We start from the raw sequence: 24576 nt of genomic DNA on the forward strand, positions 1-24576 counted from the left end.
GCAGATTTTACTGGTTGCAGTTAGACATTCTGAAGAGAATATCTTCTTGACGAGAGAGCTCCCTTGCACTGATTTTATTCCTGTATGCGTGGACAAGCAGTCCTATCCTGATAAGCGAATGCATATCCTCTGGCTCTCATTCATACTCATACTCACACAGGAATTAGCTACCACTGAGCATGATGACGCAGTCTGTCTATTGCAGTCTTATCAGAGCTGAGTGAGGCTGCTGATGCTGAAATGAATTATATAGCACTGACAAGAAATGTCAGGGTGCTGACGTTTGTCTCACTCCTCTCCACGAAACCCCCTCCCCCCTCAAACCAACACATACATTAAAGTGATTGTGAACCAACTCTCAAGCTGGAGACATTATGCTGTTACAAATTCCCCACCCTCACCCAGGTCCCTGGATTCGTCCCAGTTTAAAACTAATGCAACCGCAGTGCAAAAAAGCAAGTGGGTCAGATGAGTAATTTCTCTGGGTGAAGTAGACAAGGAAAATATAGTGTTACATGGCAGGAATAGTGGGGGGAAGTGCAGGAGGGCATTGCACTCCACGCTTATGGTACAACAGCTTCAACTTGAACTTTTATTTCTATAATTTCTTTAATGTAAGAAAACATTTTAAAAATGTTTCAGAGGAGAAACGCAATCAATGCTGAACCTTTGTGGGGGAGTTAGGAGAAGTGGCTGAAAACTTAAAAGAATAAATGGATTTTGAGAAGACTTTTAAAAGGCGAGGAGGCAGCTGTGAGGCTTGGTGAGAGTCCCAAGAAGTGGGCTGCCTTCCCTGGCTGAAGACTCTGCCCACCAAAAGGTGAAGAGCAAGATTGTACAGGAGGTCCAAGTCACAGGGCCAGAGGACAGGAATCTAAAGAATTTTGCACAATTAACCCAGGGTGAGGTTGTGGCAGGTTGCATAGATGAGGGCAAGGATTGAAAGCCAGTGGACATCAAGCAGGAAAGACCCAAAGGCGAGCAAGGCTTAGCGCAGGATAATACGTGGGCAGCTAGCAAGCTCGTGCCCTAAAGGTGATATTCACACTGCATTGAAGGAGCACAGCTTTAATTCCGTTAGCATCTATTCCTGGAGTAATCCATTGAGACTCGCAATGTACACACGCTGTTTTGTATTAACCTGCATAGTCCCACTAGGAGCTGGAGGACCAGCACAAACAGGGCTCCACTAAACCTGACCTCAAGCCTGCACCCAATACAGACTCATCCCAAGTCCGCCACCATAAGTCCTTTTTCTGCAGTACAGTATTAGCTTGCTCAGAGGATTACTTTTGAATAACTTTTTTTTTTTAAATTTCACATTTTCAATTTAGGCTGAATCCAATACTTCAGCTAACATCTTAACATTCTGATGAACTAGCCCATGAATCTCTTTACCACACCTCCAACTCACCATGACAGAGTACCATTTCACATTGAGCCATGGCTCAATTATCACTGAGATCCAAAAACAGTCTAGGGCTTCAGGATGCGACCATTGCTCCTCCAGAATGCAAAAAGGTCCAGGTTTGAACTTTATCTGATCTCAGCTAGGGCAGCACTAATGGCATGACAGTTAACCTCAGCATCTCTGGGAAAAGTCAGTCTGTTCTCTATCCCAATCACTCCCTTGCTGGAAGTTCCAACATGTGGGCATTGGGTATAACAGGATCAAGCTCAGCTGTGGTATAGCCAGCAGACTCTTAAAATGAAAGCTCACACAACATTGACAGCTACTTGGGCGAGAAACTGGAGAATGATCAACTCAGTAAATTTGCACCCCAGCAACTAATCACTTCGGGTGAGATGGGGAAAGAAAGTAAAAAAAGGTTCAAGATAGCAAAACCAAGTTTTCTGTCTGTAGTTCCTCATGCAGCAGAGTTCCTGATCTCTGCTGTGCCATCAGAGAAGCACACCACTACATAGAGGGAGGGGGGAGACAGAGGGAGGGAGAAAAATGGGAATAAATAAAAACAGGCTGCGAAAAAGAGGAAGACAGAGACACATGCATAAAATCACCCAGAAAAAGAGAAGATAAAAGAGAGGTTCGCAGGAAAAGAAAAGAAGAGAGACAGAGGGAAACATGGCATGACAGCAACAGACAGAAAGACACAGGAAGGGAAAGGCAGTTGTGGGAGAGCAAGGACAGAATGTGAAACAGAGATAGATACAAAGAGCACAAGACAGATAGATAACTCCACAAACAGAAAAGAGAGAGAGAGAAAGAGAGACAAAGACAAAAAACATATCCATACAAATGAAATGACAGACAGAAACACACATGCATACACAAAATCACAAGAGATACAGACACAAGCACATATATAGACAGAATGAGAGAGCAGTCACATACATGTCAAAAACATATAAAAACACACATTCAACACACACCATCCTGACAGCAGGTCATATTTTCGTCTTGGGTACAGCAGGCATTTCATATGACGGTAGTTATCTCTGGTGTGAATCTCTGCAATATACCCAGCATAAGAACATAAAGAACCAGGAGCAGGAGTAGGCAATTCATCCCCTCGAGCCTGCCCCGCCATTCAATATGATCATGGCTGATCTCATTTCAGCCTCAACTCCAATTTCCCACCCTCTCCCCAAAACCTTTCAACCCGTTACTAATTAAAAATCTGTCTATCTCCTCCTTAAATTTATTCAGCGTCCCGGCATCCACTGCACTCTGAGGTAGTGAGTTCCACAGATTCACGACCCTTTGAGAAAAGTAATTCCTCCTCATCTGATTTGAATCTGATTGTTTGGAGAACTTGATATTCCTTTTGAAGGATGAAGTTGCAACTGTCCGTCACAAGACCATAGAAATTTTCTACATTTAGCCTAAAACTATGGCCTCTTGTTCTAGAATGCCCCACAAGGGCAAACATCCACTTCACGTCTACTTTGTCTATCTCCTTTAGCATCTTATATACCTCAATTAGATCTCCTCCCATCCTTCTAAACTCTAGCGAGTATAGGCCTAAACTGCTCAATCATTCCTCATAAGACAAGCCCTGCATCTCTGGAATCAATCTAGTGAACCTCCCCTGAACCACCTCCAATGCAACTACATCCTTCCTCAAGTAAGGGGACCAAAACTGTGCACAGTACTCTAGGTGTGGTCTCACCAATGCCTTGTACAGTTGCAACAACACTTCCATATTTTTTATACTCTATTCCTTTAGCAATAAATGTCAAAATTCTATTTGCCTTCCTTATTACCTACTGCACCTGCATACTAGTTTTCAGCGATTCATGCATGAGGACACCCAGATTCCTCTGCACTGAAGCATTCTGAAGTTTCTCTCCATTTAAATAATAAGTTGCCTTTTTATTCTTCCAGCCGAAATGGATAACCTCACACTTATCCAAGTTAAACTCCATTTGCCAAATTTTGGCCCATTCACCTAACCTGTCCATATCCATTTGTAAATTTCTTATTTCTTCATTGCAACTTACTTTCCTGCCTATTTTGGTATCCTCTGCAAATTTAGCTATAGTACCTTCTATCCCTGAATCCAAGTCATTAATTTGGATTGTAAATAGTTGGGACCCAAGGACCGAACCCTGTGGCACCCCACTAGTTACAGCTTGCCATCCAGAGAAAGATCCATTTATCCCGACTCTCTGCTTTCTGTTGGTTAGCCAATCCTCTATCCAAGCTAATATATTACCCCCAACTCTGTGTCATCTTATCTTGTGTATTAATCTTTTGTGCGGCATCTTATCAAAGGCCTTCTGGAAGTCCAGATATACTACATCTACAGGATCCCCATTATCCACTTTGCTTGTCACATCTTCAAAGAACTCTAGCAAATTAATCAAACACGATTTACTCTTCATAAAACCATGCTGCCTCTGATGGATTGCATTTTGACTTTCCAAATTCCCCATTACTACTTCCTTAATAATGGATTCCAACAATTTCCCAACAACAGACGTTAAAATAACTGGTCTATAGTTTCCTACTTTCTGCCTCCCCTGCTTTTTGAATAAGGGCATTATATTAGCATTTTTCCAATCCACTGGAACCTTTCCATAGTCCAGAGAATTTTGGAATATTATAGCCAATGCATCCACTATCTTCGCTGCCACTTCCTTTAAGACCCTGGGATGTAGGCCATCAGGTCCTGGGGACTTGTCACCCTTTAATCCCAATAGTTTGCTCAGTACTTTTTCTCTAGTGATGGTGATTGTAGTACTTTTTCTCTAGTGATGGTGATTGCAATGCTCAAAGATGTTTTAATTGCCAGAGAAAGCTTACATTTAGTAAACGCATTAGGGCATTGTGCATTACAACACCATTGGGAGCTTGAGAAGGTGAACACCTGTTCCAGGGTTTTAATCTGACCATTGCTAGCAGGGGCTAGAGGTTTGGAGTTGAGCTGTCACCTGTGTCCCTATTTTGCCAAGTGAGAACAACAAATAAAAATCAAGAAAAATATACTAATAAGTAAAAGCAATACAACCAGTGAAAATACAACTGACAGGTACAAATCACTCTGGACAACCAGCCTATTATTTCCCAATTTTAATTGGCATAAACACTCTAGTAAAACATAAATACAGATTATATAACCAGCATACTCAGCATGTTCTTTGTTATTCAGTGTCTCCTTTTTGTAAATTAATAAAGCATCTAAAATATTATGACTCTAGAACTGGTTCAAATAATTTATTTTCAATTAACAAAACATGTTTGATCTTATGGTTCAGATACTTCAGCAGCTATAATAATGTTCTTCAGCTGCTAGATGGTCTGCTTCTCTTTTTAGCAATGGTATGACACTATGGAGTAATTTCTACACCATCTAGGAGATAAACTTTGTCAGAGAAAAGTATGCATAAATCAAGAGGAAAGTAAATAACTGCAAAAACGTTTTTCAAAGTTTAAACTTCTCTGCATTGAATTCTGCTGCACATATTATTCTTTTATGGGATTGAGCATTGCTGGAAAGGGCAGCATTCCTGGCCGATCCCTAGTTGCTCTTGAGAAGGTGGTGGTGAGCTGCCTTCTTGAACTACTGCAGTCCCTGTGGCGCAGGTGCACTCAGGTGCTGTTAGGGAGGAAGTTCCAGGATTTTAACCCAGCGACAGTGAAGGAACAGTGATATATTTCTAAGTCAGGACGGTGAGTGGCTTGGAGGGAAACTCGAAGGTGATGGTGTTCCATGTATCGGCTGTCCTTGTCCTTTTAGGTGGTAGAGATCATGGGTTTGGAAGTTGTTGTCTAAGGAGGCTTGGTGAGTTCCTGCAGTGCATCTGGTAAATGGTACACATTGCTGCAGCTGTGTGTTGGTGGCGGAGGGAGTGAATGTTTGTGGGTGGGGCGCCAATCAAACAGGCTGCTTTGGCCTGGAAAGTGTCGAGCTTCTTCAGTGTTGTGGGAGCTGCATTCATCCAGGCAAGTGGAAAGTATTCCATCACACTCCTGACTTGTGCCTTGTAGATGGTGGACAGGCTTTGGGGAGTCAGGAGGTGAGTTACTCACTGCAGGATTCTTAGCCTCTGACCTGCTCTTGTAGCCACAGTATTTATATGGCCTATCCAGTTCAGTTTCTGTCAATGGTAACCCCCAGGTTGACAATAGGGGATTCAGTGATGCTAATGCCATTGAATGTCAAGGGGCGATGGTTAGATTCTCTCTTGTTGGAGGTGGTTCTTGCCTGGCAGTCGTGTGACATGAATGTTATATGCCACTTGTCAGCCCGAGCCCGGATAATGTCTACATCTGGCTTCATCTGGATATGGACTGCTTCAATATCTCAGGAGTCGTGAATGGTGCTGAACATTGTGCAATCATCAGTGAACATCCACACTTCTGACCTTATGATGGAAGGAAAGTCATTGATGAAGCAGCTGAAAATGGTTAGGCCGAGGACACTACCTTGAAGAACTCCTGTAGTGACATCCTGGAACTGAGATGACTGACTTCGAACAATCACAACCATCTTCCTTTGTGCTAGGTATTGACTCCAACCAGCAGAGTATTTTCCCCCCTGACTCCAAATTTGCTGGGGCTCCTTGATGCAACACTCGATCAATTGCAGCCATGATGTCAAGGGCAGTCACTCTCACATCATCCCTTGAGTTCAGCTCTTTTGTCCATGTTTGAACCAAGGCTGTAGTCAGGTCAGGAACTGAGTGGTTTGGAGGAATCCAAACTTAGCATCAATGAACAGAAGAACATAAGAACTAGGAGCAGGAGTAGGCAATTCAGCCCCTCGATCATGGCTGATCTGATTTTGGCCTCAACTCCAATTTCCCACCCTCTCCTCATAACCTTTTGACCCATTACTAAACATCTGTAAAGCCTTACTGAAGTCAACGTAGACTACATCAACTGCACAAATAATTGACAATGGTTTCAAGGCCATCATTAGACTTTCAATTCCAATTTTTTTTTTATTGAATTCAGATTTCACCATCTACTAAAGTAGGATTCGAATCCAGATCCCCAGAGCATTACCTTGGATTACCACTCCTGTGACAATACCACTACACCACCACCCGCCCATCTAATAAGCAGGTTATTGCTAAGCAAGTGCCGCTTGATAGCAGTGATGATGACACCTTCCATCACTTTACTGATGATCAAGAGTAGGCTGATGGGGTGATAATTGGCTGAGTTGGATTTGTCTTGTTTCATAGAGTCAGAGGTCTACAGCACAGAAAAAGGTCCCTCGGCCCATCGCGTCTGCGCCGGTCAAACAAGTACCTAACTATTCTAATCCCATTTTCCAGCACTAGGCCCACAGCCTTGTATGCCATGGCATCACAGGTGCACATCCAAATACTTCTTAAATGTTATGAGGGTTTCTGCCTCTACCACCCTTTCAGGTAGTGAGTTCCGGATTCCCATCACCCTCTGGGTGAAAAAATTCTTCCTCACATCCCTTCTAAACCTCCTGCCCCTTACCTTAAATCTATGCCCCCTGGTTATTGATCCCTCCACCAAGGGGAAAAGTTCCTTCCTGTCTACCCTATCTATGCCCCTCAATTTTATACAACTCAATCATGTCCCCCCTCAATCTCCTCTGCTCCAGGGAAAATAACCCCAGTCTAACCAATCTCTCCTCATAACTAAAACTCTCCAGCCCAGGCAACATCTTGGTAAATCTCCTCTGCACTCTCTCTGGTGCAATCACATCCTTCCTATAACGTGGATTCCAAAACTGCACGCAATACTCTAGCTGTGACCTAACCAGTGTTTTATACAGTTCCAGCATAACCTCCCTGCTCTTATATTCTATGCCTCGGCTAATAAAGGGAAGTAGCCCATCTGCCTTCTTAACCACCTTATCTACCTGTCCCGCTACCTTAAGGGGCCGGTGGACATGCACACCAAGGTCCCTCTGATCCTCGGTACTTCTTAAGGTCCTACTATTCATTGTTGATTCCCGTGCCTTGTTTGTCCTGCCCAAGTGCATCACCTCACGCTTATCTGGATTAAATTCCATTTGCCACTGATCAGCCCGTCAATATCCTCCTGTAATCGAAGGCTATCCTCCTCACTATTTACCACCCCACCAATTTTTGTGTCATCCGCAAACTTACTGATCAACCCTCCTACGTTCAAGTCTAAATTGTTTATGTATACACCACAAACAGGAAGGGACCCAACACCGATCCCTGTGGAACCCCACTGGACACAGGCATCCAGTCACAAAGACATCCCTCGACAATCACCCTCTGCTTCCTGCCACTCAGCCAATTCTGGATCCAATTTCCCAAATTTCCTTGGATCCCATGGGCTCTTACCTTCATTATCAGTCTCCTATGTGGGACCTTATGAAAAGTCTTGCTGAAGTCCAAGTAGACTACGTCAAATACATTGACTTCATCTACACACCTGGTCACCTCTTCGAAAAATTCAATCAAATTGGTCAGGCATGACTTTCCCTTAACAAAACCATGCTGACTGTCCTTGATTAATCCCTGCCTCTACAAGTTTCTTGTGTACAGGACGTACCTGGGCAATTTTCCACATTGCCAGGTAGATACCAGTGTTGAAGCTATGCTGGAACAGCTTGGCTAGGGGTGCGGAAAGCTCTGGAGCACAAGTCTTCAGGACTATTGCCAGAATATTGTCAGGGGCGATAGCCTTTGCAGTATCTAGTGCCTTCAGCCGTTTCTTGAAGTCACACGGAATGAATTGAATTGGCTGAAGACTGGCATTTGTGATGCTGGGAACCTCCGGAGGAGTCCGAGATGGATCAATCACTCGGCACTTCTGGCTGAAGATTGTTGTAAATGCTTCAGCCTTATCTTTTGCACAGATGTGCTGGGTTCCTCCATCATTAAGGATGGGGATATTTGTGGAGTCTTCTCCTCCAGTGAGCTGTTTATCTGTCCACCACCATTCACGGCTGGGTGTGGCAGGACTGCAGAGCTTAGGTCTGATTTGTTGGTTATGGAATCGCTTAGCTCTGTCTATCACTTGCTGCTTATGCTGTTTGACACGCAAGTAGTCCTGTGTTGTAGCTTCACCGGGTTGACACCTCTATTAGGTACACCTGGTGCTGCTCCTGGCAGGCCCTCCTGGACTCTTCATTGAACCAGCGTTGATCCCCTGGCTTGGCAGTAATGATAGAGTGGGGGATATTCTGGGCCATGAGGTTACAGATTGTGGCTGAGTACAATTCTGATGCTGCTGATGGGCCACAGCACCTCATGGTAGTCCAGTCTTGAGTGGCTAAATCTGTTTGAAATCAATCCCATTTAGCACAGCGGTAGTGCCACTCAACACGATGGAGGGTATCCTCAATGTGAAGATGGGATTTTGTCTCCACAAAGAGGTGGCTATTCCTACCAATACTGGCATGGACAGATGCATCTGCAGCAGGCAGTTTGGTGAAGGTGAGGTCAAGTATGTTTTTCCCTCTTGTCGGTTCCCTCACCACCTGCCACAGGCCCAGTCTACCAGCTATATCCTTTAGGACTCGGCCAGCTCAATCTCTACTAGTGCTACCGAGCCACTCTTGGTGATGGACATTGAAGTCCCCCAACCAGAGTACATTCTGTGCCCTTGCCACCCTCCGTGCTTCCTCCAAGTGGTGTTCAACATGGAGGAGCACTGCTTCATCAGGTGAGGGTGGGGGCGATGGTGTGGTACGTGGTAATCAGCAGGAGGTTTCCTTGCCCATGTTCGACCATGTGCTATGAGACTTCATGGGGTCCAGAGTCGACGTTGAGGACTCCTAGGGCAACTCCTTCCCAACTGTATACCCCTGTGCCACCACCTCTGCTGGGTCTGTCCTGCCGGCGGGACAGGACTTACTCAGGAATAATGATGGTGTGGATGGGACTTTCTGTAAGGAGTGATTCCGTGAGTATAACTATGTCAAGCTGTTGCTTGACTAGTCTGTGAGGCAGCTCTCCCAATTTTGGCACAAGCCCCCAGATGTTAGTAAGGAGGACTTTGCAAGGTTGACAGGGCCGTTGCCGATGCCTAGGTCGATGGAGGCAGTCTGACTGGTTTCATTCTTTATCGACTTTCTCGTGGTTTGAAACAACTGAATGGCTTGCTAGGCCATTTAAGAGTCAACCGCATTGCTGTGGATCTGGAGTCACATGTAGGCCATACCAGGTAAGGACGGCAGATTTTCTCCCCTAAATGGCATTAGTGAACCAGATGAGGTTTTACGACAATTGACAATGGTTTCATGGCCATCATTAGACTTTTAATTCCAGATTTTTTTTATTGATTAAATTCAAGTTCCACCATCTGCAATGGGTCTCTGGATTACTAGTCCAGCAACAACACCACTACGCCACCACCTGCCTCATTAGAAACATATCAATGTGAAGTTCCTGTCTGCTATTTTCACAACACTATCAAGTTTGGTATATTATTCGTAAGTCAAGGGGGCAATATTCTAGTGGGAATCTCAGCAGCACGTATCAACAGGCTATTGTACAGCATGTTATGTCATAGCCAAGATCCTGACTGTACTGACATTACATGTATGCTTTCAACAGATGGCCCATTTAACGCATGTGTTATTAGCACTGCATAGCATGATCTCACATGTTTGTTACTTTGCAGCAAAGCATTTTTAGCAGTAAATATTATACAACAATCATGTACAAACGGAACTGAATCTGTGTCTTATTTGCCATGGCAACCATCTCTGATCATCACACAAATAGGGGGTATCACCACAAACTAGTGGTAATAGAAGGAACCACCTTAGGTGTACATGACAGTAATTTTTTAAAAAATCGATGACCAGTTGATAACATATCTACAATCACACATGACTGCCAATACCAAACATGAGATGGCTTTTCAACAAGAGCTTTACAGTCTGCAAAATGCATTAGTAATACATCGAGCATTTTTTGCAAGCCAAGTGGGCTGGATGGAAGAATTCCTTTGCAATGGCTACTTAATATTTAATTGACTGTGTATATGTAAAGTGGATCATGCACTAGCTAACAATGCGGTTATTATGAAGAGACCAGTCAATGTTGAAAATCGATCCTTAGCGAGAAGAGGTAAACGCAGAAACAAACTATTTCTGTGAATTGAACTCCAATGCATTTACAGGAGCGAAATTATATCTTGTGTAATTAAAAAGTTAGCTTCGATTACTATCTATCTCTCTTGTTTGTTACTCAATTTGAATTGCTAACTTGAATTCTTGTTTGAAAACTTCAATTGTGCTTTTTAAAAATTCACTCATGGGATGTGGGCTAGGCCAGCATTTTTTGCCCATCCCTAGCTGTCTTGGAGAAGATGGTGGTGAGCTGCCTTCTTGTCCACGGGCTATAGGTACATCTACAGTGCTATCAGGGAGGGAGCTCCAGGATTTTGACTCAGCAACAGTGAAGGAACAGCGATATATTTCCAAGTCAGGGTGGTGAATGGCTTGGACGGGAACTTCCAGGTGTGTCTGCTGCCCTTACCCTTCTAGAGGGTAGTGGTCGTGGGTTTGGAAAATGCTGTCTAAGGGGCCTTGGTGAGTTCCTGCAGTGCATCTTGTAGCTAGCTGGTAAACACTGCTGTCACAGTTTTATTTAAATTGTTAAATTTGTGTTCCCAAATAGTTAATTTTGTATTAAGAGTGGACTGTCAATTATACAGGCACAGGTTCATTGAAAAACCTGAACCTGGAAAACTGAAATGTATCTTCCCCCACCCAGCCTAACCTTTCAAATATAATGACAGCAATGTGTCAAAAAGAACTCCACCAAGAATCAATGTCTACCAATCAATCTAGAAGCCATCAACAATTTCTCAAAATATAACCTCTGCCTCAAATCAATGAATTTGTGGTGGAGCTGCTTACTTCACCTTGCTTTACTGTTGGACAGACACTGCAGTACAGAGCTACAGATTGCAGCTCATTAACACCAGAGACGTTTCCAATTTGGTTTGGACACTGGAGCTCACTTAATCTAAAACGGGCATCAAAAGAGAGCATCAATAATTTTACCTCTTTGTATTCATTGACAGTTTTACTGAAATAATCGACAAGAATAGTTTCTCCTATAGACTATTACACGTGAGGAATGCTTTGAAGTCGTCTTTTTCCCTCTGACAGGTAAGAACTGTATTAACATACTCCAATTGTTCTCACTGACAAACTACCCTGGCTGAAAGGAAAAATCCATTTGTTCAATTGGGTCTGTTGACATCCTGCTGTTTTTTCAAATAAACACATCAATGGAACCAGCACTTTCACATCTATAAAGAGAATCAAAAATGATTCACAGGTATAAAACAATTTTTAATTGGAGCCTGGGATGTTGAATATCCCAGAATCTAATGATCAGGCTCTGGTTTGACAAGGTTTGGTAACATCACAAACACTGCATTAACCCTGACAGGGTGGCTCACTCTGAAAAATTTCACCTAACAAAACAGATTTAGTGGCTGAGCAAAGGTTTTCGGAAAATACTGGGAATAAAGAGAAACTTCTGGGTGTATGTAAAATTAACCAACAGCAGTTTCCCATTAACGGCTCAACAAAACAGGGGGTCCCACGTTGGATTGCCAGTAATAACTGACCTCAGCCTCCATAAGAAATCTGAAAAAATGGACAGGGCTCCTACTGCAAATCACTGAGTAGCAAACGTTGCTGGAAGTGCATATACACATGTACAGGGTTAGATTCCCAACAGGATTAGATTAGACGCTCGCTTTGGAGATTCATAATGGCTGCTACGGCCAGCTTAAACATATTCTGTTTTAGCAGCAGAATAGTGCATTGTGCGTGACATGATGTAACGCTCCTGTCGTAATAAAAAACAGCTCACTAGTCACAAGCAATGTCGCAGAAATATACTAATAATAATTAAAAGCTTGCTTGCAGGTGCAAAAGGCAAAGAATGGGCCAGTGGGTTTTCATAAGAGATATCAAATATGGAAGTAAAATGTACCAGGCAGCATCGCACTATAGGAAGGATATACTGATATTGGAAAAATATCCAAGACTCACCACAGTGATAATAGAGAAAATAGAATTTTGCCATGGTGAGAAACTGGGTATACTTGTTCCTTGTTAGAGATGGAGACTAATGTCTTCAAAATAATGCTGAGGCAGATTAGAGAGGGAGTAATGTTGGAATGAGCTTGAAATCGTTCTTTGCTCTGGAGGGGGTCCAGAATATGGATGTAGAACCTTAAATTTGATTTTATTCAGCAAAAATCTAATCCAGATAAAATACTTCAGGTGGAAGATTGTGAGCAAATGGAATGCACAGACCCCTGTCACAGATACAACATAAATTAGCAACATTTATAAAGGGAGATGGATACTTACTTGGAAAATACATATTAAGGGATATGGATAAAGGGTGGAGAATTGGATTTAAAAAGATAAAAAGAGCTGCTGTGGCTAACAAAATTGCAGAGGAGGCCCAATGAAGCAAGTGAGCGACTCCTAATACACAGTACTATTCCCAACAGCTTTTTAATTCTTATGATGCATAGGTTTTTTTTTAAAAATGCCCACTTTTGTACCTCCCACAAGTGTTGCAACCTATTGCCAATCTTTGGCCATGTTCTCGCTTCTCATATATGATAAGAGGAGGCCATTTTATTGGATGATAATCTGCTCTGGTGACAGAAAGCAATCATTCTCCAGACAGACACTACCCAGTGCCAATGGCAACAAATAGGTTTAAGGCTCTGTGCAGGTTACATTGAACAGACCACCTTTTTAGGATTTCGGAGAAGAATTTTAGAGATTAGGCATTTGCCTAATCTCTAACGTGCAAACAGAGGAAAGCCTAGCATGCGGCCACAACTGAAAAATGGAGTTGCAAAATAAGTCAATGAAAAACGCCAGAATGGACACTCAGAATTTTCGCCCTGCAATAAGCAAGAAAATTAGGCATTGCAGATTTCAAAACCAGCCCTGGATGGCGTACCAGGTTTATGAAGAGAAACAATTTTGTACTGCGACAGAAGACAGAAGATTTCACAGTGTCTCCCAGCAGAGCTTGATGGCATGCTTATCACATTTCAGTGGTTTATAATCAAACGTTAACAAAAGAATGGATACAGGTTGGCCTGTATTGGGAACATGGATGAGACTCCCATGAATTTTGACATGTCAGCCAGTCAAACAGTGAGCAAAGTTGGAGAGAAAACAGTGTGAATGAAGACAACTGGTCAAGAAGAAAACTGAATAAAATTGTAAATTTGTATACAGGGCTTTTGTTTTTGATGAATTTACTGTACACAAATTAGTGTGTGTCGCTATGGAGGTTATTATTTATCAGTAAAAATTCAATAATAAAAATATTTTTTGGCTCCTTTTGTGCTACTTTTGGGGGGAGGGTTGATGGGAACAGTCTCCGACCTGGCAACTCTGCAAGTGAAAAGGGTGGATTTCAACCCCTCGAAAATATTACTCCTGTAAAAGTTGACTTCCTACTTTTTGAATAAAAATTTAGTCATGTTGACAATCATCATCAAGGCTTACCTAGAAAGAATGACAACTAGGGCAAGGTACTGGAGGAGAGAACCAGCACCTCCGATTGCATTTACAAAAGGTGGGGAGAAAGTTAGCAAAAGAAGTTGACAAGAACCAAGTATGGCTTCAAATTGAAACCAACTGAAGTCTGCAGAGGGTGCAATGTTCCTTGCAAAAATAGCTCATAGATTTGTACAGGTTCAAACCAGTCCTCTGCTCTAATAAAGCGGTTCAGAGGTTATGGCAGGTGATACTCTTAAGTTACATCACAGAGTTCAGCAAACTTACAGAGCTTTTTTGAGCTTTGCAAGACAGATCGGATGACCAGACATTGCAACACAATTCAAAACAGATGGTCTGAAGCAAACATTAGGCTTGGCCAGAAGTAACCTCTACTGGCTGTTAAAAACTAACTAGGGTCAGAATCAAAGGTTACAACTGCTCAGCCAGAGACAGGTCATAATGTGCAGCGTATCTAACTTATTGATCCAATTGAGGAAAAGTGTAGCTGATTACTTAATTGTGCCACCCAATAGTGGGAAGGAAATTGCACAACAGATTACAGAAGACAAAGTAGTGAAAATGCTGGACTTCCATTGCCCTCATATAGACTGGCACAAGGAGGTCTTGTGGCACAGTGGATAGCATCCCTACCTCTGAGCCAGAAGCTCCAGGTTCGAGTCTCACTCCAGGAGTTGATGGCCAAGGAAGGTCCATTCATAATGCGGCCAAACAGGTTGAGGATCAAATCCTCATCCTGTAAATCCTTCCAACGTACCCCAATGGTAGGCGGTAAGAGCGGCAGAGATTTTTGGTTAGCAAAGTGATAGAAAGAAATTGGAGCCTCTACCACCTCTAGCCATAGCTCCAGGTTACAATGTGCAAGTAAAGTGTATGTTGCCACAGCAAAACAAGACACCTTGAGGGGGCCAGTTGGCTAGGTTGGCTGGACAGCCAGTTTGGACCAGATTGGTGCCAACAGCGCAAGGTCTGATCTCCATCCCAGCTGGGGTGATTTGGGACATGCCTCCTTTCCCTACCTGTGGTGGAGATTGCGGCGCTGTGAGTCAGACCTTCCTTCGGGCAGAGAACTCAAAAAGAAGACTGGCATAATAAGGGCAGAGAGAGAGAGGATAGTCAAAAATGCATACAAGAGAACTTTCTTGCTCAGTATGCTTCCAGTCCAGTGAGGAAAGAACCAGTGCTAGACCTAGTTCTGGGGAATGAAGTGAAGCAGGTAGAGCATGTTTCAGTGGAAGAACATTTGATCATAATATCATCAGATTTAGAATAGGTTACGGAAAAGGACATGGTGCAGTCAAGTGCAAACTACTTAACTGGAGGAGGAATAACTTCAGAACATAGGAAAGGGACCTTGCCCAGGTGGGTTGGAATCAAAAGGTAGTAGGCAAAACAGTAAATTGCCAATGAGAGACCTTCAAAGAGGATATCTTTTTGGTACAGAGTAGACCCATTCCCAGGAGGGGGAAACAGGGACGTCATTTGAAGCTAGGGTTCCTTGGATATCTAAAGATATAGAAATTAAAATGAAACCGTAAAAGGAGGCTTATGACAATTGGACATTCATATTACAATAGAGAACTAGAATCCTCATCTCTAGTGAAGACAGATGCAAAGCACTCGTTTAATACCTTAGCCATGTCCTCTGCTGAATATAAAAAGTACAGAGAAGATCAAAATAAGGAAATAAAGGGGCAAAGAGGGAGTATGGGAATAGATTAATGGCTAACATAAAAGGGTACCCAAAAGTATTTTATAAATACATCATTAATAAAAACATAGATTAAGGAAAGATGAGGCAATTAGGGACCAAACAGGCCTTTTGCCTCCATAAGATGATGTCATGACTGAGATACTAAATGAGTAACTTGCATTTGTCTTCATGGAGAAAAAAAAAGATGCTGCCAATGTTGCATGGAGGGAGAAGGCAGAAGTGATATTAAAGAGGATAAAAATAAGAAGTGAAAAGGATGTATTTAAAAGTTGGCAGTCCTCATCCGGTCCGGATGGGATGCATCCGAGGTAACTGTGGGTAGTAAAGATGGAAAGTGCAGAGGATCCGGCCACATTCTTCCAATGCTCCTTGAATATGGCGGGGTGCCAGAGAACTGGGAGGGTTGAAAATGTTACACCTCCATTTCAAAAAAAGAGGAATCAGATACACCAGCAACTACAGGCAAGTCAGCCTAAAGCTCAAGGGCAAGATAATTTCTAGGGACAAAATTAATTCACATTTAGAAAAGTATGGTCCAATAAATGAAAGTCAGCACGAATTTGTTAAAGACAAATTGTGTTTGACTAATGTCATGCTCACGAAATATGGACTCACGGATTTATTTGAAAAGAACATTTTACCTTAAAACAACATGGAGAGTGGACATTTTAATTTTAAAATAAACAAAATGCAGTTGAGAGGTCAGGTGACCTTTTTCCTTTTCTGTCAATATTCATGCAACTACACAAAGCCCTGGAAGCTAACCTGCATGTAGGGACAAGTCATTAAAATGCGACAAACCTTTTGTGTAGATTAACGGCTATCATTACCCAAATAATTAAAGAAAGTAGTTCACAATGCAGGCTTCTCAGCTTCAGTGTGGAATTCCAAGGAACGAGTGTGGGGAAAAAACATATTCTATCACAAGGATATGGATGAAACTCAAACACCTCGACTGGAGCGAAGCCAAAGAAACCTGCTACTGCAAGCAGTAAGTCACTATGAGGAAATCTTCATAAACCTTCAACTTCTAATTCTTCAGTGAACCAAAATGGAAGTACAGGTCTGCAACATTTCAAGACTTCATCTACCAGCATGAAGGGGGTTAAAATACTTTCTTTTCACATCTGTCTTCTATCAATCAGTCAAGAGGTGGCAAAAGGGGGAATCATCCTATCATCTTTGGCATATCTGTAACACTAACTTGATTGAGTTCTTTGATAGAGCTATGGAGGGGGATTATTAGGGTAGTGCAGTTGATGTTGTGTACATGGACTTTCAAAAGGCATTTGACAAAGATCCACACACGGTGGTGTAGTGGTATTGTCACTAGACTGGAAATCCAGAGTAATGCTCTGGGGACCCAGGTTCGAATCCCATCACAGCAGATGGTGGAATTTGAATTCAATAAATATAAATTAAAAGATGAATCAATTGTCATAAAAACCCATCTGGTTCACTAATGTCCTTTAGGGACGGAAATCTGCTGTCCTCACTTGGTCTGGCCTACATGTGACTCCAGACCCACAGAAATGTGGTTGACTCTTAAAAATGCCCTCTGAACAAGGGCAATCAGAAATAGGCAATAAATGCTGGCCTAGCCAACAATGTCCACATACCATGAATGTATGAAAAAAAAATTTTGGCTCACCAAATTTTTGGACAGGTATCACCTTAGAGAGGGTGCATAAGAGATTTACTAAAATGGTTCCAAAGATTAGGAACTCAGTTATTTGGAGGGATTGGAGAAGCGGATTTGTTACCCTTACTGGAGATTATATGGCGGTGTTCAAAATCGTGAATGGTTTTGATCAAGGAGTAGGAGAAACTGTTTCCAGTGGCAGGAGGATTGGTAATCAGAGGACAAAGGTTCAAAATGATTGATAAAGAAGCAGAAGTGATACAAGGAAACTTTAAAAACAAACACAGCCAGTTTCTGTGATATGGAAACCCCTACTTAAAGGATGGTGGAGGCAGATTCAACAATAATATTCAAAAAGAATTGGTTATATGCTTGAAGGGAAAAAATTTACAGTGCTATGAGAAACAGCAGAGGAGTTGGATTAACTGAATAGCTCTAGCAAAGAGCCAACAGAGGCACGATGGATCAAATGGCCTCCTTTCATGTTATTTCATTCTATGAGAGTGAGATATATCAGGAAATAAATCTTTCCCCTCATGTGTTTTATGATATTTTCATCCCAGTCTCTATCTAAGATCTGGCACAGACTTCATTGTAGACAATTAGCTGCTCTGCTATTAACCATTCTACTCTGAACAGCTCAGTAAAGAAATGTAACATAATTTATGCAAAGATAAAAAGATCACTGCAAACATTTCTTGGATTCCTCCCAAGGAACACCGTAAAATGTCACAATGTATAACTTTAATGACAGAGTTAAGGTACAGGCATTATCATTTATTCTCATCTTCTTCATGTTTCCAGTAATTTTACTCCCTGCCACACACCCCCCTCCCAACACTGCACCTCCCCACTGCCCCACCAATTTGCCTCCTATCCTTCTGAATATAGTGAAATTCTTAAACCAGTTCCATGATGGTCTCAGGCTCTGGTATTTCACTCAAGTGGTGATGCAGCATGGAAAATGAATGCCAGCAGTCTATTCTAGGGCATCAAGCTGAGCCCCAACCAAAATTTATTTTATATTTATACTCGTGCATGCAATCATGTAGGCACACGCACTCACACAAATTTCAATAAGGAGAATGAACTCAAGCTCCCCTTCTTAAGTTTGCACCACCAAAGCAGCTCATCCAAAATTCTGCTGATGACTAACCTGACATACAGTGTCACATGGGCAATGCCAACTTGGAAGATACACTGATGAACACATGATAAGGAGACAATGCCTTTCAAGAGAGATGGAGAAGGATGAAAACTGTTAAGGAGGAATTATGGAAACAAAAAATGTTGACAGATCCTGAGATTAAAATGAAATAGAGATGTTGTACTTTACTGAAATTATTTTCTTTAAAGGGTACCTGCATTATAAAAGAGTTCTCCTGATGTTGCAGTGGCTAAAGGCATTTATAGGTCCTTGCCTAACATTGGGGGTGGGGGGGCGAGTTCGTAACTCCCAAAACCATGATTACTGTACCTGACCCTGTCAACATAGGCAAGACAGAAGACCATGTCCAAGACCAAAAAAATGGAGCAAGGCATCGTATACAAACAGTAAGATGAATACTCAGTCTGACATTACCTCATCTGTGGAGGAATACCATCATGGCTCAGACCAAGGTCAGACAGGCTGTCAGAGTTTACAGACGAGGGTGATAACGATCGCTCCTTGTCTTCCAAAATATCCGATTTGCTGCTGTTCATTCCAACCTCGTCCTCCGAGTTGTCCTCGGACACAGAGCCGATGATGAACTTGGAGTGCTGGATTGGCTGCAGCTCAGGAAGCTTGGTTGATGGATCCTGATCTGCCATTGCTGCTCCAGATAATCAGCACCGCAGGAAAAGTAACCAGAGCTGAATCAGAAAGGACAGAAAAGTTACATTCACCAAGAGAAATAAAACTTGGGACAACCCAAGAGACGGACAGTGACAGTCTATTTATTGCAAAATGAGACACAAGCAAGAATCTTTGGCCATGGTCCTGATCTTTCCATCACTCTGCCCTTCTGCAACTCAGGTCTGCTAGAATGTACGGTTGCGCAATTCTGTAATTGCCACTAGTCAGACATAGATCTTCTGATATAACAAAAAATACTTGGATTTTTACAGCGCCCTTAATGTAGAAAAATGTTTCAATGCATAAGCAGACAGAAACAGACACTGAGCTGAAGAAGATAGTGAGTGCACTGAGCACATCAGTGGGAGCAGAAAGCTAATTGTTAATCAAAGTTCTCTCAATTCTTTGGTCTCTAAATCTAGAAGTGGCTTCAACCAACTCTCGAAGCAATGATTCAGGATTGCTGTCAATCCCAGACAATGTACTGCCCACAACAATCCTGAATCATTGCTTCAAGAGCTGGTTGAAGCCACTTCTAGATCCAAGGACCAAAGAATTGACAGAACTTTGATTAACAATTAGCTTTCTGCTCCCACTGATGTGCTCAGTGCACGCACTAAAATAGACAAAAGCAAAATAAATCTAAATGGGTCCAAATCACCCTCAAAGTTAACTCAGGACCGGCTAAGAAGGAATTATGTTCTAAAACAAAAGAAACAGAGCGCCCTAGTCTTTGAGGACCCTGAGACCTGTGATACTAAACTGGATTATTTGGCAACTGTCCATAAAATGGCCCCAATCCCAGGTATGCGTTACACTCAACGGAGCAATTTAATCCAAACGACTGAAATGCCTAAAGCTCACCATTGAGTCAAATCAGTTCATTTTTCAGAAGAGTGATATCAGACTGAACTGTTCTATCACAAGCATGAGCTGAAATTCTAAGAATGCAAATTACTGGAAGCGTTCAGCAGATCAGGCAAGCTGCAGAGACAAGTGGGCAGGGGTAACCTTTCAGGTCAGTGACCGATCATCAAAAACTGTTCTTGATTTAGAACATGAACCTTACCTTCCCTTCTCTGCAGACACTGCCTGGGCCCAACCTGCTGGGGGCTGCCAGCATTTTCAGCTTTTTTAAAATTTTACCATTCGCTTCATTTTTCCTTTCTTAAACCCCAAAATTTCCCTCAGTAAGGTGAAGACTATTTGAAACCCTATCTCAAATCTCAATATAATTGGCCTCCGCATCCCTGGAAGAGGCAGGGGACAAATAAAAATTTTCCTGTGTTTCGACCCCATCCAATATCCTGTGACTCTGATAAAACTTATATGTTATGTGGTTGCCCTCTCCCCACATCAACAATCTACTAAAATTCACAGCTGACAGTTACACATAAAGAATTGGAGCATATTGTTTGGAAGGGTTGGTCTGCCCAAAATTCACTGGCCACTCAATATTGGCAAATAAAGCTTTTGATCACCTTGCCCATATCTCTCCCTTTTCAGCTCAGCAGTTGTTTTTCTTACACATGAAATTACCTTCGGTGTTATTCAAACTTAAAAGGTGCCTTATAAATACAAATTGTTCTTATCAAGTGAATTAGTCACTGCAAAGTCAGTTTGATGAACAATGGGAAATATATAATGAAAACAGAAAATGCTGAAAAACCTCAGCAGGTCTGACAGCATCTGTGTAGAGAGAAACAGAGCAAACGTTTCTAGTCCGTCTGACTCTTCTTCAGAGCGGCAAGGGGAAATATGTGCTCGCCAGGCTTGATTCTTCAAAGGTGCATTTACCATCTCTGAATCAGGCAAGGAAGGAACTTGGTCTGTACTGCTGATTGATGAGACAAGGCAATAGTGGGAGGATCACAAATAGCCAGTTTCTCTGGGTTACTTTGGCACCCGCTCCACTGATTGCTACATTGTTCTCCCTAAAGGAAATCTGCCTGAAAGGCTACATGGATGAGGTTTAAAAATGCTTTCTGTGGCAATGTACCTTGGTGAGGGATTGATACATGGGCTGGTAAGATGGGCAGAGCAGTGTGAGAAGTGTGAGGTGATGCATTTTGGGAGGACGAACACGGCAAGGGAATACACAATGAATGGTAGAACCCTAGGAAGTACGGAGGATCAGAGGGACCTTGGTGTCCATAGATCCCTGAAGGCAGCTGCGCAGGTAGATAAGGTGGTTAAGAAGACATATGGGATACTTGCCTTTATTAGCCGAGGCATAGAATGGAAGAGCAGGGAGGTTCTGTTCTGAGATGTATAAAATGCTAGTTAGACCACAGGTGGAGCACTTGTGCAGTTCTGGTTGCCACACTACAGGGAGCATGTGATTGCACTGGAGGGTGCAGAGGAGATTCACTTGGATGTTGCCAGGGCTGGAGCATTTCAGCTATGAAGAGAGACTGGATATGCTAGGGTTGTTTTCCTTAGAGCAGAGAAGGCTGAAGGGGGCCCTGATAGAGGCATACAAAATTATGAGGGGCATAGATAGGAAGAAACTTTTCCCCTTAGCGGAGGTGTCAATAACCAGGGGACATAAATTTAAGGTAAGGGGCAGGAGGTTTAGAGGGGATTGGAGGAAAAAGAATTTTCACCCAGACGGTGGTTGGAATCTGGAACACACTGCCTGAGGGGGTGCTAGAGGCAAGAACCCTCACAACATTTAAGAAGAATTTGGATGAGCACTTGAAACGCCATAGCATGCAGGGCTACGGGCCAAGTGCTGGAAAATGGGATTAGAATAGATAGGTGCTTGATGACCGGCACGGACGCGATGGGCCTGTTTCTGTGCTGCATAACTCTATCTATGCTTTCAGAAAAGGATTGGAGCACTGTACTGATGATTGAAAGATTAAAAATGAGCATGGGAAAAATAACAGAACATTTACATTAGCTACTGCTGCCATGGAGAGACACACACACACACATTTGGCTGATAACAACATTGAAGACTCAATTTTACTGCCCAGGCAGCAGAAAAGTTCTTTCAAGGTCACATTTAAAAACAAATAATGTTTGATTAAACAGAATAAATCATGGCTGGTAATGAGATAATCACAACAATGCTGGCCCCCTCTCAATCCAGTTATGCTGCCAGACCTGCTGAGTTTTTCCAGGTATTTCTGTTTTTGTTTCAGTTATGGCCCCTGGTTGTGTGCAAATTATCTGGTCAGCCTCACTCCACTGACTGCTGATCAGAAATTATAGTCTTTGTAGGTACGGTGCCACCACAATACTGACCCACCCTTCCTGGAAATAACACATAATGCATATAACACATAATGCAGCCCAGTGCTGTAAAGCATATGCATCCAGTGTCATTTTGTAAAAGGTAAAGTTGTTTATTGGACAGAAATGAAAGGCAATAACTACCCAGCTGAGCTGCAGCCACGGCTCACCTATTGTGTCTGGGCCACCGCAAGGGAGCAGCCAGCGCCTGGAGAATTCATCAACACGATGAGTTGTATTAGGTACCACGTGTCTTGGTAGGCGAACCATTTTCAATGCAACATGGTTCCTGAAATAACCCTGGTATCGGAGAAGGGAGACCTCGGGCTAGATACCTGTGTGTGTGTGGGGTGGGTGTGGGTGGGGTGGGGTGGGGAGTGGGGTAAGGAAGGGGGAACGGAACTAACATGTAAAAATCCAGCTGCTCAGTTCCAGCGCCTGGAAGCCGGCTGTCCTCAGGCCGCTCAGGGTGAGCCTGGCTTTCCATGGCCGGGACCCTTTATCCGTCTCCTGGGAGCTGGACCTGATCCCCATGGATGATCTGAAGCCATCCACAGCCCCCCCCTAGCAACCCCCTGCCCCCCCCTAGCAACCCCCTGCCCCCTAGCAACCCACCCCCTGCCCCCTAGCAACCCACCATCATTAAAAAAAAACACAAAGAGGACCTCGGTCAGCTTCACCCCGGACTAAAGTCAACCCCTCTCCCTTCACATGGCCTCAGTTTTATTTTCTTGCACCGACCGACCCCCCTGAGTAAAGTTAAAGGCTTCGGATGCTACAGGCGGCCCCAATGTGGCGGGGGGGGGGGGGGGAAGAGATGCCACTACTCACCCGGCTGGAGGTTCTGATTCTGGCTCGGAGTTGCCGGCGAGGCCCACCCCTCTCCTTATGCCGCCCGGTTTCCGCTAACGGTGTGGGGGGGGGGGGGGTGGGAGAGATCGCGGTTCCACCGGTGACAGCAGCATCAGCCGGTGGCGTGATTGGAGGTTACTGCCGGTCATTCACCCCTGACCCACCCCTCCCCTCTCCTCCTCTCCCCCCTACCTTGCGCGCCGCCCCATTGGTCCCCGGCTGGTTCCACCGGCGGCCGCGCGGAGGGGCGCGACCAATGGGGAGCGAGCCGGGTGGTGACGTCGTCAGGTCACAATCGAACCATCGAAAGGGGGGAGGGATGAGAGAGAGAGAGAATGGAAGAGGAGATAAAGAGGAGGTGGGAGGGGAGCAGAGAAAGGCAGGGGGTTTGCGGGGTGAGAAATAGAGGAGGGGGGGTTTGGGGGGTGAGAAATAGAGGAGGGGGGGTTTGGGGGGTGAGAAATAGAGGAGGGGGGGGTTTGGGGGGTGAGAAATAGAGGAGGGGGGGTTTGGGGGGGGTTTGGGGGGGGTTTGGGGGGTGAGAAATAGAGGAGGGGGGGTTTGGGGGGTGAGAAATAGAGGAGGGGGGGGTTTGGGGGGTGAGAAATAGAGGAGGGGGGGGTTTGGGGGGTGAGAAATAGAGGAGGGGGGGGTTTGGGGGGTGAGAAATAGAGGAGGGGGGGGTTTGGGGGGTGAGAAATAGAGGAGGGGGGGGTTTGGGGGGTGAGAAATAGAGGAGGGGGGGGTTTGGGGGGTGAGAAATAGAGGAGGGGGGGTTTGGGGGGTGAGAAATAGAGGAGGGGGGGTTTGGGGGGTGAGAAATAGAGGAGGGGGGGTTTGGGGGGTGAGAAATAGAGGAGGGGGGGTTTGGGGGGTGAGAAATAGAGGAGGGGGGTTTGGGGGGTGAGAAATAGAGGAGGGGGGGGTTTGGGGGGTGAGAAATAGAGGAGGGGGGTTTGGGGGGTGAGAAATAGAGGAGGGGGGGTTTGGGGGGTGAGAAATAGAGGGGGGGGGTTTGCGGGGTGAGAAATAGAGGAGGGGGGGTTTGCGGGGTGAGAAATAGAGGAGGGGGGGTTTGCGGGGTGAGAAATAGAGGAGGGGGGGTTTGCGGGGTGAGAAATAGAGGAGGGGGGGTTTGGGGGGTGAGAAATAGAGGAGGGGGGGTTTGGGGGGTGAGAAATAGCGGAGGGGGGGTTTGGGGGGTGAGAAATAGCGGAGGGGGGGTTTGGGGGGTGAGAAATAGCGGAGGGGGGGTTTGGGGGGTGAGAAATAGCGGAGGGGGGGTTTGGGGGGTGAGAAATAGAGGAGGGGGGGTTTGGGGGGTGAGAAATAGAGGAGG

General features: G+C 44.1%; 1 protein-coding gene across 2 annotated transcripts in view; it reads right to left on the reverse strand.

The window, feature by feature from the left end:
- The window catches only part of acaca (acetyl-CoA carboxylase alpha), a 295703-nt gene extending 272404 nt beyond the window's left edge, over window positions 1–23299 (reverse strand). For both annotated transcript variants that reach the window (XM_078547966.1, XM_078547965.1), the window contains exons 1-2: window positions 23217–23299; window positions 18891–19162 (exon numbers count right to left, since the gene is read on the reverse strand). In XM_078547966.1, coding sequence (XP_078404092.1) covers window positions 18891–19120 — 230 coding nt within the window. In that variant the 5' untranslated portion in view covers window positions 19121–19162; window positions 23217–23299. The remainder of the gene's footprint in view (window positions 1–18890; window positions 19163–23216) is intronic.
- Window positions 23300–24576: the final 1277 nt, after the last annotated feature.

The sequence above is a fragment of the Cetorhinus maximus genome, chromosome 9, assembly GCF_964194155.1.
Source record: "Cetorhinus maximus chromosome 9, sCetMax3.hap1.1, whole genome shotgun sequence".
In the NCBI taxonomy this organism is placed as follows: Eukaryota; Metazoa; Chordata; class Chondrichthyes; order Lamniformes; family Cetorhinidae; genus Cetorhinus; species Cetorhinus maximus.